At 40.3% G+C, this 15,569-nt stretch overlaps 1 protein-coding gene across 1 annotated transcript; it reads left to right on the plus strand.

Moving 5' to 3' along the window:
• The first annotated feature begins 10,487 nt into the window (after window positions 1–10,487).
• Window positions 10,488–12,897, plus strand: LOC116415783 (lipase 3-like). The gene is made up of 5 exons (XM_031920984.1): window positions 10,488–10,662; window positions 10,748–10,862; window positions 10,929–11,169; window positions 12,528–12,668; window positions 12,745–12,897. The coding sequence occupies exons 1-5, from the start codon at window positions 10,488–10,490 to the stop codon at window positions 12,895–12,897; spliced, it is 825 nt and encodes a 274-aa protein (XP_031776844.1).
• Window positions 12,898–15,569: the final 2,672 nt, after the last annotated feature.

Here is a 15,569-nt window from a genome sequence, read left to right on the forward strand (position 1 = left end):
AGCGAGGCAGCTCTAGATCCTTGTCTACTGCTTACGCCTCTACGCTGTCGTATGTAAGAGAATTGTTGTTCTCATTATTGCCGGACTGAATTATAATTTATTTTTCGTGTTTGCATGTATTATTAAAAATGTAATTTAACAAGATGTGAAATTTATACAGTCGGTCTCGATAAACTAAATCGACGGTAAATGACAATCCAGAGAAATAACTTGTGTAATCAAACATACGTGTTTATAACCGTTGTACACGAGTTTCACCATGAAAAATGTAATCAAGAGTTACAAAAATATTTAGTAGGTAACTCGCAATTGATCGGTTTCTTGAACTTTTTTGTATGAATATTCGTGTGAAAAAAGTAGTCGTACTAAAAGTTAATTTTATCGCGAAGAATAAATAACGAGATAGTCCGATCAAAGTTTATAAAGCAGCGTTAACGATCTCTGCATAGATTTAAATCGATTTGTCAAACCATTATAGATAACACGTGTACAAGATTAGCTTTGAATTTTGACGTCGAGATTTTGCAGATATTCTCAACGATACAGCATTGTCTTATTAATAATTCAACATACTTTGCTCGCGTAAAAGCTGTATAAGGATTTTCACCCGGCCAATAATTAACGCATCGACGTGTTTTTCTGGGACTCGATTTTCGTGGGTAGTGGCAGAGTATTGGAACTCCTGCGCGTGGGTGGTCCGAAATTCGAATCTCTAATTTTCGCATTCATAATGTTATTTCAAATATATAATCGGGCTGGAAACCCATTCGAATTAATTATATTATGTACATAGATCGACGTACTCAGAACTAATAAATTATTCACCGACAGCTAAACACAGCCCTATGGAAAAAAAACACATTTCTTCGTTCGATCGATCGCTTGATCGACACCGACCAGCTGTGGACAAATGCTCTCACTGACCAGTGAGCATTGTCGAAGCGTCTCGAGTGCTCGCTCGGAATTTTCATCAATCGACGTTGACGCAACGTCGTATCGCTACATACGTAGTTACCCCTACCGCTAATTAAGATTTATGCAAGACGACAGGTGACATTGTTCGATAGTCGATCCGTTTGTATAACTCGAAGCGCGAATCTCGTGACATCAGCCGAGAGCGACGTAGCGATAAAAATTAATGTAGGCGTATCATCGGCTGACCTCGTTGTCTATTTTTTCCATCTCTGAGATGAGGAGAGGTAATAGGAGCTTGTAAAATAAATGATTCTCATGCTCCTTTGCGTAATTCGTACCTTTTGTCGTGCAAGTACCATAAAGAAAGTAATCTTCCTTCAATATCAAGCTTTAATTTTATCACTACTTTCTCAGCTTACAAGAAACGCTATTATTTCACAGAAGCCTTAGACTTCCTTGGTATATTTCAAAAACCTGCATAAGATACACTGCAGCGCGAGTAGCATCGTCAATTTTAATAACGTTCGATCGCACGAGTCTGCGCCATACATCTCTCCAAGTTTGCACAATTTTCGTCCGGCGCTGCTGCTACACGACGTAGATCTTTTCGCGCCGCGCTTACGTCCGCCGCGAATCGATAAGTACACGCGAGAGACGTATATTCTCACAGCGTCGTCGCGGCGTTTTTCTAAAACCCACGTGCGGATTCCTCCTGATCGCTGAAAACGATAGGCGGACGGCATCATGCGCGATGCTAATAAGCAGCAGTAGCAGAATCGAACTTTGAGTTTAAAATGAGCTGCTGAAGGTGCAGTTGATCCGAGATTGTATAATGCGAGGAGGTACACGAATTAGAAGCTGTTTCACAAGTTGAGACTTGAGGGAAACGAGTTTTTGATGAATTTCGTGTTTGCGAGTAGTTGTCAGCTGTAGGACTGAGTGCGACAGTTGAGCAGAACTGATTCATTAATAACATGCGCTTCGATATTTTCTGCAGATCGATTAGTTCAATGAGCGTCGAGAATGTGAAACTATTTCAAATAATATCTGTATGAAAAAATTTAAAACAAAAGTATCGTCTGAATCAGCAGCATACGATCATTTCTTAGCTATTCACTGCCATCATCGCGACGTCAGATGCAACTGTATACCTCACCCGTTTATCCACAAAAATGCTCAATTAAGGAGCTCGACCACGACTCGCACTCGGCGCCTAAACAACGACTCTTATAAAGCAGTCGAGACGCCGCGAAATTCCAGCGGGTGTAGGTGTGCGTCGCCGCATTCCTCGTCTCCCGCTGGCCATTATGTAAATTCGCGTTCCTATTTTTTCTCTTTCTTTTGTCGCGGACAATTATTATTGCGGCCGGTTAATGACTCGTGAAATGGCTCCTCTTTTCTCCGTGTTTGGAAGCGATCGGCGAGCGTATGGAGATGAGCGGAAGAGCGATTTGCATGTTTAGGTTGTTAAAATTAAAACTGACCGGTTCGATTGATTTTGGGCGATATTTATCGCGGTCCCGGGGTTTTTCAGACAAGCCAGACATGTAGGTACTCCTTGGGAGGAATGATTTGTCGTTACGAGGGAATTAATGGGGCATTCCGAGCCCACGTGATTGGATGTTTGAATAATAATTTAAATTTAAAAATTCATATTTACATCGAAACAAAGCAGTTTGGAATCAGACCACCGCCTAAAATCTGCCAGTCTACGGTCAACGAATGTAGGTGGCGCATAGGCGGTTTTCAATTTTCCACATCGCTATCTTCGATCTCAGTGCATATGAAGGGGTTTGTCACTCGAGCCGAAAATATCTTTTGCAGGTCCGCTTATCGGCTGCTCATGCTATAACTATCTGAGACCCTCGTACAACGACTAGGGCTAAAAATACTGAAATGTGTATACATAGAACTTAAAGCTAATCACGCAAGTAAAATGCATTCACCATATTGCAGATCGTACAATCACGTGACCACTAAATCAAATCCACATATGTACATACGGTTATCCGAAGGAAACTCGCTACTACATTTTCCACACAGCTGCTTTGCACAAAATCGTCCATGACCCACATATCGTATCCTGAAAAATTCTAATACGCGATCTCGAGCGGAAAACTACGCCATTCATGAAAAATCAGCTCACACGTCGCGGATTGATCACCTTATTAATTTATCAACCTACAATTTCAGTGCCTATATAGTAGTCAGTATTCAGGGAGAGAATAAATCCGAAGCTTAAGGTGGTATAGTCAGTGACACGACGCAAAGGGCGAACAATGTGGCTCGTGATTATAAGACTTTGTAACGAGCAATCAAGAGGAAGAACGCTGGTGCGAGAGAGCGTTTTATAAGAATCGCAGTCAATTACACTCTACACTTGGAAAATTATTAAAGCAATGATAAATGTTGACTAATATTATTCGACTATTGAATCTACCGATACAAAATCATAAACGAATAGGATCTATATCATTAATAGGCAATACTATAGATTAATTGTTTCAGAGCGTGCAGTCAATAAGAGGTGAAAAGATCCACTTACGATAAGAAATGATACAATCCAGAAAATATCAAATCAAAAAGCCATTAAACTCGGCAATCACACGCTGAGCAACAGTGCCGCAGAACTATTTTAATTCTTCTCAAAGTACAGCATAAAACGCTGAGAGCGATCAATTAAATAATCACTTATCCGCAAGAGCGGCATTTATCAGAATTGCGCAAGCAATCCCAACCGCGCTGCGAGCAAAGAGAGCGGAAGATGAAATAAGAGCAAACATACCAGTCCAAATACTCCAGACGCATGTGTACTTTATAATCCGGCGCATCGGTGGAGCGATCGGAGAGAGAAGAGCCCTAAAGAGCGCGTCATTGTATTTTAATTAGGCTCGTGCGCGCAGCGTTTTTAGTGGGTTATGGCTTAATTTCGTTGGGAAATCGCTGTAGTGCTTCTTGTTTGCGCATACACTTTGAGTTTAACATCCAAGAAGTTCAAGTGAACGTCGTTGCAAAACACGAGAGGCGATCGCCAAAATGGTTGGCGCGCGAGTTTGAATAGACTTGGAAATTACGACACGGCGATCGAGCAGTGTATATATCAGCTATCGGTATTTTATTCGCGGGGATTTTAAATTTGTACTAGGTCCCAGGCTCGTTCGAGTTACCACACCGCGTTATTTTTCAACAAATTGAATGAAATTGACGTCCCGTGGAAACATGTCGCGTATACTGCAAAATTCATCAGCGGACGAAGAAGCTGCTCAACTAAAACCCACATGGAAAAGCGAAAGCCATACATCTCGCAACAGCGACTCGTCTCGCGATACATATCCGACCGGATAGATCGAAGCCTCCGCTTGGCTTCTCCACGCATTCAAGGATGACGATACCTCCGTTCTCTCGTCCTGGTTGCAGTTCAGCACGTGTGTGCGCAGTGTACGGCTCCGATGCGCCTCGAGAGCAATTAAGGAGGAACATTCGTCTTGCGTTGTAAAAGCCCGATGACATGGCCGTAATATACACACACGGCTAGACGAGCGAATCAATTATTCCGCCTCGAGGAGGATTCGCGCTCGTATACTATCTGGACGATGCTTCGCTGGAATGGGGGTCGGGATTAAGTAGCTGTTAACTACTGCTGCGGGAGGTTGTGATTATGAACCGGTTGCGGTATGGTGCTCTGAGTTATTGGATCGGACGCGCATGTTTGAATTTTTCTATTCTAAGGTTTGATAGCCTTTGCTAATCGTTGCGCGTTACGAAATTAACATGAATCGAGAAAAATTACGAGATTGAATAACGCGCTGACCTACAACTCCGGCTGTATAAAGCTCATTCATCGCGCGTCATTATATTCCACATCATCGAGATCAGCCGTCTTTTCCCAATGCTACTCGCTTTGCATACCTCGTTACAACCTATATACCGACGATCATCAACCGCACTCGCAGCAGCAGCAGTGCTCTCGCTCGCTCGCACCGAACGCATTTTCATTCGAGTCCATATATCACCGATGAATTTCTCAAACGTTCATCAAATAAGGATTTCAAAGGCGAGCCACCGAATCGTCGATTCTCACGTAGAGCAGCTTCGAGTCTTTTGCTCCCGATTGTGCCCTTGCATTATCATAAGAGATTGTCGAACACACATAAAGCGCGAGTGAGTTCACTCGCGCCAATTAACCGCGTGTGCAACGCGCGTTCGCTGGAAAATCTTCCATTTGAGCGCGGCCCTCGTTTAGCTTTCTCATGCGAGTGTATGTATAGAGCGAGCGTTATTACGGCGAATCGTGCGAGCTCGTATTGATTTCATAATCGGAAAGACGGACGTCCTCGCTCGCGATATTCCGAAAGGAAAATCTCCTGGAATCGAGGATTCTGAGGTAAGTACAACAGCGTGACTCTGACTGACGCGAGTAGTGCGCGGCTGGTGTAATTATGCGTATGAGTATATTGTACCTATCATTTTTTTTTGCCCCGATCGTTTCTGTTATAGCTGATGGCTTTTTTCTTCCCTCCTCGGCGTATAAATGTCTTGTATTTTTTTCGAGCACTTCCAGCTAACAAGTGAAAAGTTACGGTTATTGTGGAATAATCGAATCGTTTCGTTCTGCTTTACAGTAACTTATGACGGCAATCTATTTACAGCGTGTAATGCAATCGTATGAACAATTCCTTATAAACGTTTATAAATACAGCGTGATTAACCGATCACAATTACCAACGCCATAATTTTACTGTTATCAGTCTTATTAATTTTTCGCAATATACAATGCTCTGTTCGTTTAAAAATCCGCACCTCTCACAAAGACCAATTAGCAGAGCTAGAATGTCAACCGCACTATATGTGGAAAAACGCCCTGCCAATTTATTACACCATACTATCAGCGCAGAATAAATAAATCGATACAGATCGCACAACACACTCATAATTGAATGCAGAAACTATATCAATGAGTAATTGCTCTTACCTCTCGTGCTCGTACATCAATCAGCTGCCCGTATTACAGAGAAAAAAGCGAGAGGCAACGATATCCTCTTTTTAAATCCAAAGCCGCCTTGGACGTCCACCCAGAGGTGATCTTACACGGCGCATAGTCAACGAGCGTGAAATTTAATAAGAGAATAAATAGAGGTGAGTGTCGCAGCGGTGCCGCTCAAAGCTCCTGCGGCTTCGAGGCATTGATCTTTGTGCAGTATGTGGAGCAAGCTGTGGGGATATGAAAAATTAGCGTTGTGGTAATTACTAGTATTATCGAGTGGTGTTTGTATACACACTCCAACCATATATAGGTATGCAAGAGCGAAGAACGCAGATTTTTAAATTGCTGTAAATTTGTCGCGAGTATTTTTATTACGATTTATTCATTTTGGTCGTACGAGTCTCTCGAAGTAAATGTGAAGTTGGTGTCAATCGAGAAATTGGCAAATCGTTCTTGACCTCAATTAAATAATTGGTGATAGGAACTACCGACGTATTTGTCGTTGTGTAGCAGAGACACGGGACTAATGAGACAATTTCTTAATTGATTCACACCTCAATTTGACGTAAAAATGTAGACTTATTCTTCTGCGGATGAGTCACGCTCCACTACCATAATACACAGTTGAACGTAAGAAATAATTATTTCATTACCATAAAATTGTATCGATAATTACCAACACCTCGTAAGTCTCGTGAAAAAAAAGACAATAGAATAGAATCGAGAAAAACAAACGTGCGAAAAGCAATGTACACCGGCATTTATGATCCCATGCCTTCTGATATCCTGTTACAGATCTTCGCACCCGTCGCTACCACTAGTACTACCTACTACTGTTGTATCCTTCGTTCGATAAAGCTCTAGCAAGCACTGGGACACCTTCTGGCACCCACTCATATTATGTGTGCAACGGGGACGCGATATCTCGTTCGCGGCTTATCCCTCGTTATCGATCTCCGATATAGACACGTATGCACGGCTTATGCATTGTACCCACATCTTCGCGTATTATCCTCGTCGTTATTTCAAAGGCGACCGGTAGTGCATAATGCATTCCCTGGATTTATCCTAGCATGATCGATCATTACCCTTCACCCATTAATCATCCATTATCGAAGGTGTCTCGAAGCGAGTGTGAGCGAGTGAAAAAGTCCATACGTTATTCCTGCGTATGCGGAACACAAAGGAGTGTGGTTTCCGCAACTCGAAGTGCGATTCTTCGGGAAAAGGACTGCGTGCTTTTTTGTACCGTGCGAAAGTGCGCGATTCGCATAAATGTACGTTTTCGTTATTTATGCACAGCGTTAGAAGTATCGCCGCTTTCCCTTTTTGGCCTGAGACGATGCGCGTATCGGGGAAGAAAGAAGATACGGTAAAAGTGAAAGATTGTTCGTCCGCGTCATTGTTTGGTCTCCTAAGTAAGAATGATGGTGTCTTTGAGCCTCGAAAGGCAAGAAGTGCCGCATAATCGCGAATTTATGTAACGCGACAAATGTCAACGATGAAATTCGTCGATTAATTGTTATACGTTATTATATGCGGCGACTCGATCTCCTCAAACTTCCTATAGAATAATTGTTTTTTCCACGGCGCAGAAAATAGCGTAGAAAGTGCGGACGAGGAAGCGACGGGCAGCCATAACTCTTATAGTCTTGAAAATATAAAATTGCCGATATTAAACGCTACCGCGAAAGGCGTTACGAGGAAGCTCTGCTCGGCGGATTGTGTACCGAGGACTCGATCGTCCCTGCTATAACACAGTCTGAATTGTGCGTAAAGCCGCGCTGAAAATATTATTATCTTCCGGTGAGCTTATACAGTAGTAAAACACTCTGTTATAATTCAAGTATCTGTGAAGCATAAAAATATACAAGTTTCTTTATTTCCGTTGTGTTACAAGAGCGTGAGCTTGGGATTTATAAAGTTCAATGGAAATCTAGCTAACACACGCGGTTGTGCGGTCATGATCGGCTGTTACTACTGACACGTTTTCAGGACAAAGAATGTACGCTCTAAAAGAAGTTAAACATTTGTATCTTTAAGAGTTCAGTTTTGACGTCTGAAAATGAAAAGAACCGTAAAGCCATTTGTTTATCGGCTAGAAACTCACGTACATGCTATTGTTTAAAGTCTTGTAGTTATCGTATTACTCTGAGTATCGAACATAAAAATTCACCCGTAACACGATTCCTTCTCCCTTTGAAAAAACATATATCTATTGTTAATACAAATCTAATGTTATACCTTAGTACAGAGATTTTTAGAATACCCCCGTAACCTTGAAAATCCATTCTAAACGCTTCAGCTCCCTTCTCCCCGAGTCCCATCTCACCTTTTTACCAAATCCCACAACCACAATGAATCTCCCTTTCTTTCTCTATTTGTCCGCACACCATAACTCCCGCAGCTGTACACACGACTCCTTCCCATACGAAGCCTCGTTTAGTCATGAGATCACGATTTTGTATCAACACACACGTACACTCACGTGCACACCCACTGAGAAAAATCCCAATCACTCCTCGCACTCAATGCAGTGCACGAGTAGCGCACGTTTAATCCAGGAGAGCAGCAGCGGATTCATCCTTTCACGGCGCACCGGGAATCTATAGGTATAGCCACACTTTGTCGTGAGCGGCATGCGCTGTGTGCATACGAGAAGTAACTGTGAAGCGGCGAACGATGTCTTAAAGGCGAAATCTCGTGCAATGGTTGTTCGATCTGGTTTTAGTTTTTCTCCTGAGATTTAGAGAGATACGGGTATAAAGTCTACTTAAAAACAAAAAAGAAATAAGTTCACTTTCTCGAAAGAAATGCCGTTATCTTGTTGCTTGAAGATTTGAGGATGGAAAGTCAAGCTGGCATTATAATTTTAAACACTCTGATATTATGCAAATAATGAGCTTTCTAAATTATATAAACTATACGAATAAATTCAATAGAAACGCCTCTCTTGAAAAATTACAATCGCTCCAAGCCCATCCCTGCACTCGCTGCTTCTAACATTCTCCCGAAACAATGCTTCGACTCGAGAATCCGACATGCATATAATAATAATACTTGGAAAAAGTGCCGCATCAGCCTTTTGCTCTCGACTTTCAGTGTAGAACTATCTACAGACCTGCGCACAGAGGTGTGTCTCCAGCTCTGCGGGTGCAAACGAGCCACGAGATGCGCGAGATAAATTCCGAGACTGATATTACGCAAAGTATCTTCTCGGGTACAATGCAGCAGTGGTAGTCGAGCGCATAACCTCTAACCGCGAGACATCACATCACGAGTGTAATTGCGACCTGGCTGCAGGCCAATTACACTGCGCCTCTGTTCTGGCATTTGAATCCCTTCGCGAAATCACGAGCTAAACGCTGAGCGAGACCTCGAGGCATGGAAACGGGTAACGGCGAGGTCGTTAGTCTAGTTGTGTTCGATGTTCGATGAAAAAAAAAAGATGCTAGTTTAGAAATGCATATTTAGTAATAATCGCATTTTGTTATTTTAATATTACTGTAACTATTAATGGAATGGTAAAATAAATATTTTACTTCAGAATAAAATAGCATCGATATCTTAGCGTACGCCTGTAGGTAGATTACCCGAGGTGCGCACGCTTTATAATACCTTACTCAGCCAATGTTGATATATTGACTTGTATTATAGACTTCAAAGATTTGAGCATTTGTTCCTTCTAAAACTCGTCTGCAATAAGTTATTTTTTTATATGTTTGAATTCATTAAGTTTTTTATATTATAAGTGATAAGCAAGCGATAAGAAGCTTCAGCACTTGCAAAAATAATACGTATTCTACCTTTTTATAAAATACATTAATTTATATTCTTAAGATAATGTGTACTTACGATAGCTTACTCTATTTAAAAATATAAAAAGAGAAAGTCAAACTAAAACTATACCAATGAGATCAAAATTACATAGGACGCAATATATTACAATGCAGTGTTAAATTGACATAGTAATATGCTAAAGAGAGTGCTAGAGGATTTGAAAGTCAATAATAATGTCTTATAGCGAACTAGCTGTCAAAGGGTATTCCACTGACGTTTTAGACGATTGAGAGCGCTAAAGAAACCATGTGTTCGTCTTGCTGCCCTCCTCCTCCAAGTCGCGAAAACGACGCAAAGAGACTGCTAGCCAGATCTTCGCAATCAATGAGACCGCGAGCCTTGTGAGAAAAAACACACACTCTATAAATATTTTAACAGCTAAGTAGTTTATTATTGAACGTTCTTAAAAAATATTGTAATAAAATGCTTTATCTTTTATTTCTCAAAACTATTCTGTATTAAATATTTTTTACAAATCATCGTATGAAGAAAGCACATTTAATCTGTTAGGCTTGAAATATATAGAATGGTAGTATCATGTCGAACTATTATTTTATCAATTTTATTGTATTTCAAAGCTGCGAACTCCGTTTCGTACAATGGAACCATTGCGGGAAATAAAACAGTTTCAGAATGCATTAACGGTCCAAAAATATCAAATTCTGAATTTGAAATTACAACAGTAAGCATTTTTGTTTTTATAATATTATTAATAAACAGGTATTTAAAAGCATTTTTAAAGACAGAAATGATAAGAAAGCAAGGCTATATCGCAGAGGAGCATCTGATACTAACAGAAGACGGATACTTACTGACCTTGCACCGTATACCAGGTTCTACTGGTTCTCCTATAGTTCTCTTAGAGCATGGCTTATTGTTAAGCTCTTTTGATTACACTGCTAATGGAAAAGATGAAGCACTTGGTATATTATCCGATTAAATCTAAGAATAAATAAAAACCAAGAATAAAATGTAACGTTTTTTTCACAATAATCATTATTTCTTAAGCATTTTTCCTGGCTGACAAAGGTTACGACGTTTGGATGGGAAATCTTCGAGGAAATATTTACTCAAGATGTCATATTAAATATCTGACAACAGATAATCGTTTTTGGAATTTTAGGTAGTTTCAAAGATTTTTCAAATACTAAATTACAGCTGCAATTTATACATTTGTGTTATTATATAGTTTTCACGAGATGGGGATATACGATTTGCCAGCCCAGATAAAATACATCACAGACATGAAAAATGATGATATAGTATATGTAGGTCATTCCATGGGAACAACAACGTTTTATGTCATGGCCATTGAAAGACCAGATATTGCATCAAAAATCAAAGCTATGTTTGGTCTTGCCCCAGTAGCATTTGTTAATCATATCAAAGGTGTTACAGCGATCTTAGTTCCATTGGCCTCCTTTTTTAATGTAAGTATGAATATATTGCAAAAAAATGCTAATATACTTTGATGATACAGAGTCTTGAATATGTTTTTCACGTGATCATATTCTAACTCGTTTGATTTCTTTAAAGATTTTATCTCAAACATTCACCTCAGGTGCAGTATTTTCTCCAACCTCGATTCAACACTTATTAATTCAATGGGTTTGCACATTTTCTTTTATAAAAGAGATTTGTGCTGATATAATATTTATTATTGGTGGATTCAACGCTCCTCAACTAAATTATGTAAGCATTCCTTTGAACTTTTCTACTATTTATGACAATATGTTGCTTTCTGCTAAAAGAATATGGGTCGAAGTACGGTCTCGTAAACAATCTCGGAAATCGTGATTTTCTGGAAATCACTTATTGGGCGTTCTCGGTATTTTTGCACGTTTTTTCGTTATTGTAACCTATACGCAAATCTAGGTAGGTCTCTACTACCGCCAGTTACTGCTAAGGGCCGAACAATCGCTTCGTACCCAACCCTGAAAATCGCATATTTCTTGGGTTCACTTATTGGGCGATGTCGGTGCCTTGACACGTTTTCTCGTTATTCTAACCTATGTAGGCTTGAAGAAGACGGAAAAATACGTAAAAATAGGTAGGCTAGAAATTTGGGCAGTTACTGTTAAGGGACGAAGTACCGCCTCGGATCCGACCTCGAAAATCGCGTATTTCTGGAGTTAGAGAGCGTAGGCTTAGAGAGGACAAAAAAATACGCAAATCTAGGTAGGTCTCTACTACCGCCAGTTACTGCTAAGGGCCGAACAATCGCTTCGTACCCAACCCTGAAAATCGCATATTTCTTGGGTTCACTTATTGGGCGATGTCGGTGCCTTGACACGTTTTCTCGTAAATCTAGCCTATACAGGCTGAAAGTGGACAAAAAATCACGGTAAAGTACGTGAACTAGATCTTCGATGCTAAGGATCGAAGTGTCGGCTCGTTATAACCTTGTAAATCGCGTAATTTTGGACTTGACTTATTGGGTGATTTTGGTATATTATAAGCAAAAGATTTCATCATTCTTTTCGTGCAGCATGTACTTCTTTTATACTTTTTTTTACCTTGTTTTATTAATTGCTACACCTTAGCTCGTTTGTATCAATTAATTTCGGTTTATAAGTATATGCAATAAGTAATGAATTCTCGAAAAGCTCATTAAATCGAGGAATAGCAATTGTCTTGAAAGTTGCTACTTGCTAGTGTATTCTCCGCCATGTTTCACAAATAAATTAGAAGTTTTTTTCAGACTCAAATACCGCTTTATCTGAATCATTTTTCATCAGGAAGCTCAGGTAAAACGTTTGTCCATTTTGCTCAAAATGCATTATCGAAGAAATTCAGATATTTTGATTATGGTAAAAAAGGCAATCGGATAATGTATAACAGTTCTGCAGTACCAGAATATGAGGTGACCAAAATAAAAGTTCCTATTGGAATATTTTACTCTGATAATGATTTTCTCGCAACTCCGGAGGTTAAATTTAATATAAATTATAGGTTTGGAGCAATAAAAATCGTGTTCTTTAATTATATAGGATTTATATTTTTAGGATGCAAGAGATTTTTATAAATTGATGCCGTATAAAATATTAGCATACAAAGTGCCAGATCCCAATTTTAGTCATTTCGACTTTGTATGGGGTATGAATGCAAAAAATGTCGTTTACAAAAAATTACTATCTGTTATGAAAGATTATCAATAAAATGTCCTTCCTAATTTCCTGAATATAAATAACGAAGTAGCTAATAAAAGTCATTCGAAAAACTGAAATAATTTTTTTGAAGAAGTGCGAAGTTTCAGTTTACAATCCTATCCGTGTGTGAGCTTATCGTCTCTTAAATTTCAACTATTACTCTTTAGAGTCTAGAGAGTAAAAGCAAAACGGAGTAATATAGAACTGCGTCGTCAAGCGGCTGACCGCGCAGCATATTTTAACCTTGAGTCGCGGCCGCCGCTCCACCTACACACTATAAGAAATAAAATGCCAGTCCAATGGAAATCGACACCGTGGTTGGACGTTGCAGCGGTGTATCTTATGCGTTTACCCATAAAACTAGGTTATAAACTCTAAAAACAATCCTTTCATACAATTACCGACAGTCCCACTATCTATTACTCCTAAAAGGGCTTGACGTTCACATACGGAAAGGAGTTTTTCTCGTCTAATCATCAGCTGTAAAATTCCGCTCAACCTCGAGTCCCATCGAGCGCCACAAAGGGCGTCATCACTTGCTACAATAACGCGTAAGTACAGTGAGCGCTAGAGTTAACGTTCTCGCGAGCGCTTATAACCGACACAAAGAGAAAGTCGGAAAAAAGGTACAGCGAGCATGCGGTGAAAATATGATCTAAGCATGCGCTATAGCAACGGCTTGTTGACATAAAAGCCGACTGCGCGCCGTAACTTTTGAATAGCGCGCATATTAATGAAGCGCTCGTAAAGTTTTGCGCGTTGTGAGGGAATTTTACGATGAGTCGTTAAGCTGGTAGGAGGAAAAAGACTAGGCGGGTGCAGCGAAAAAATGTGTATCTTAATTAAATCATCGACTGTGGACGACTTTTTTTGGTTCGTGTGTTGATACTTCACGTTTCTTTTTTGTCTGCGAGCCCGAGGCTAGTAGTTATTGGCATATTCGATTACCTTAGAGCTTTATGGTTCGATTAATTCTCAGTAGGAAATATCGAACGTAGAGGGTAATTAATTTGCACGTTATTTACGCGACGAGTTAGTGCTTCAATAAAATCACGTTGGATTGGATTTTCTAGCCCGGAATCCTTTGGATACAGTCATGCGATCGCGGCGTGAGCTAGACGATCTGGCAACAACGGTGGCACCGCATAATCGCAGTAATCGCCCCATTCAAGCTCTTGCTCAACGGTATAGAAGCCTAGCGACTCGCCTGTGCATCGCGACGTGCGAAGATCCCAGCCAGAGATCCCTGTAGGCGCTTCTCCTGCGAGTTATCATCTTTCCCTGCTGAAACAAAGATGCGGTATTATTTGAGATATGTAAATATCATAGTTTAATTACTGTGGGAATTGCTTTTGAATTTTTTTTTCGCAATAACGCTTGGTTCAGTGGAAAAAGTCGAGTGTTAAGTTATTCACACTTCTGATTTTTCCAACATGTAGGTTTTATGTCGGTTGAATTAGTTTGCCGTGTTAGGAGAATGAATGCCTATTGTATGCAAAGTTATGACGGGCTGTCTCGCGTACTTTCGAAAAGAGGTGCATCCCGTAACTTTTCGTGAACATTTCGAATAGATTCAAACCAGTGTTGACAAAGACAGCATCGGAGAAGCCGGCCTTTACGATCGCATTGAAAGAAAGAATATGAACTATGGATGTTGACAACCAGCACGAATCGATGCACTGAGCTTACGTGACTTGTTGGACGCTGCTGGACTGATAAATTTTGTCTCTTACATTGTTACACATGGCGAATAAATTATCGTCGCGATAAGCCAGATTTGACGTGAAATAAGAACGATCAGTCTACTATATTATGTCATGGAGCTTTTTTGTTATGAGAAGTGCATTACTAAACGGTATATTATTTGAAATCATAACGGCCCCACTTTGTCCGAATTATTTACGGCGGACAGTTTGGGGGCAGTCGTGTGGATTGTGCACGTACCAGAAAATGTATAATTATATTTCACTGCGGCAATAGAATAATTTTGCGAAGTTTAGTTGCGGTTATTAGTCAGAAGCTTATTTGCACACAATAGTCGCACGGAGAAAGCTTTTGAATTAGATCCTACGTTTAAGCATTTAAATTGATTTACTCGAATGTAGATTTGTAATACAAGGAAGCTACGCGTATACAGGTTTTCCGTCGTCGGCAGATTTTCTCCATACTCGGCGGGGAAAAGGAGGAGGAAACGAACTTTCATTTGCCTTTTTTAAATATCGCGCTCATTAAAGGACGCCGGGCGATCTGGTTTCCAAGCGCTCGTTTTTCTGCAGTAAAAAAAGAAAGCGTTTAGCATAATTGGCTCTCAAAAGCTACGTCAGTGGTTATGCGAGCATATAATCTCATAAACTCGAATCGATCGATTAAACATAAAGCAACAACTCAATCGGGTTACAATCGCGTAAATTCTGCATACCTGCATTGTCACTCCTGCTGCGAGGGAAATCGGGATGAATCAGACGCGCTGATGTATGGCTCGCGTGAACCAGTCGAAAGAAACATTGCCGCGGGAGCTTGCGCAATAACATCGAGCAAACACCTGGATATCATTCTCTTTTTTGAGCCGTGAGATCCAAACTCGCGGCTCGTCGAGATTATACGTTAAGCCTAAGCATTTCGAGTGTGCGCGTGTGACTTACAACTTGTATACATTGTTGGTTACCTGCAAGATAGGCTTG

This window comes from Nasonia vitripennis, chromosome 1 (assembly GCF_009193385.2).
Source record: "Nasonia vitripennis strain AsymCx chromosome 1, Nvit_psr_1.1, whole genome shotgun sequence".
Lineage (NCBI taxonomy): Eukaryota > Metazoa > Arthropoda > Insecta > Hymenoptera > Pteromalidae > Nasonia > Nasonia vitripennis.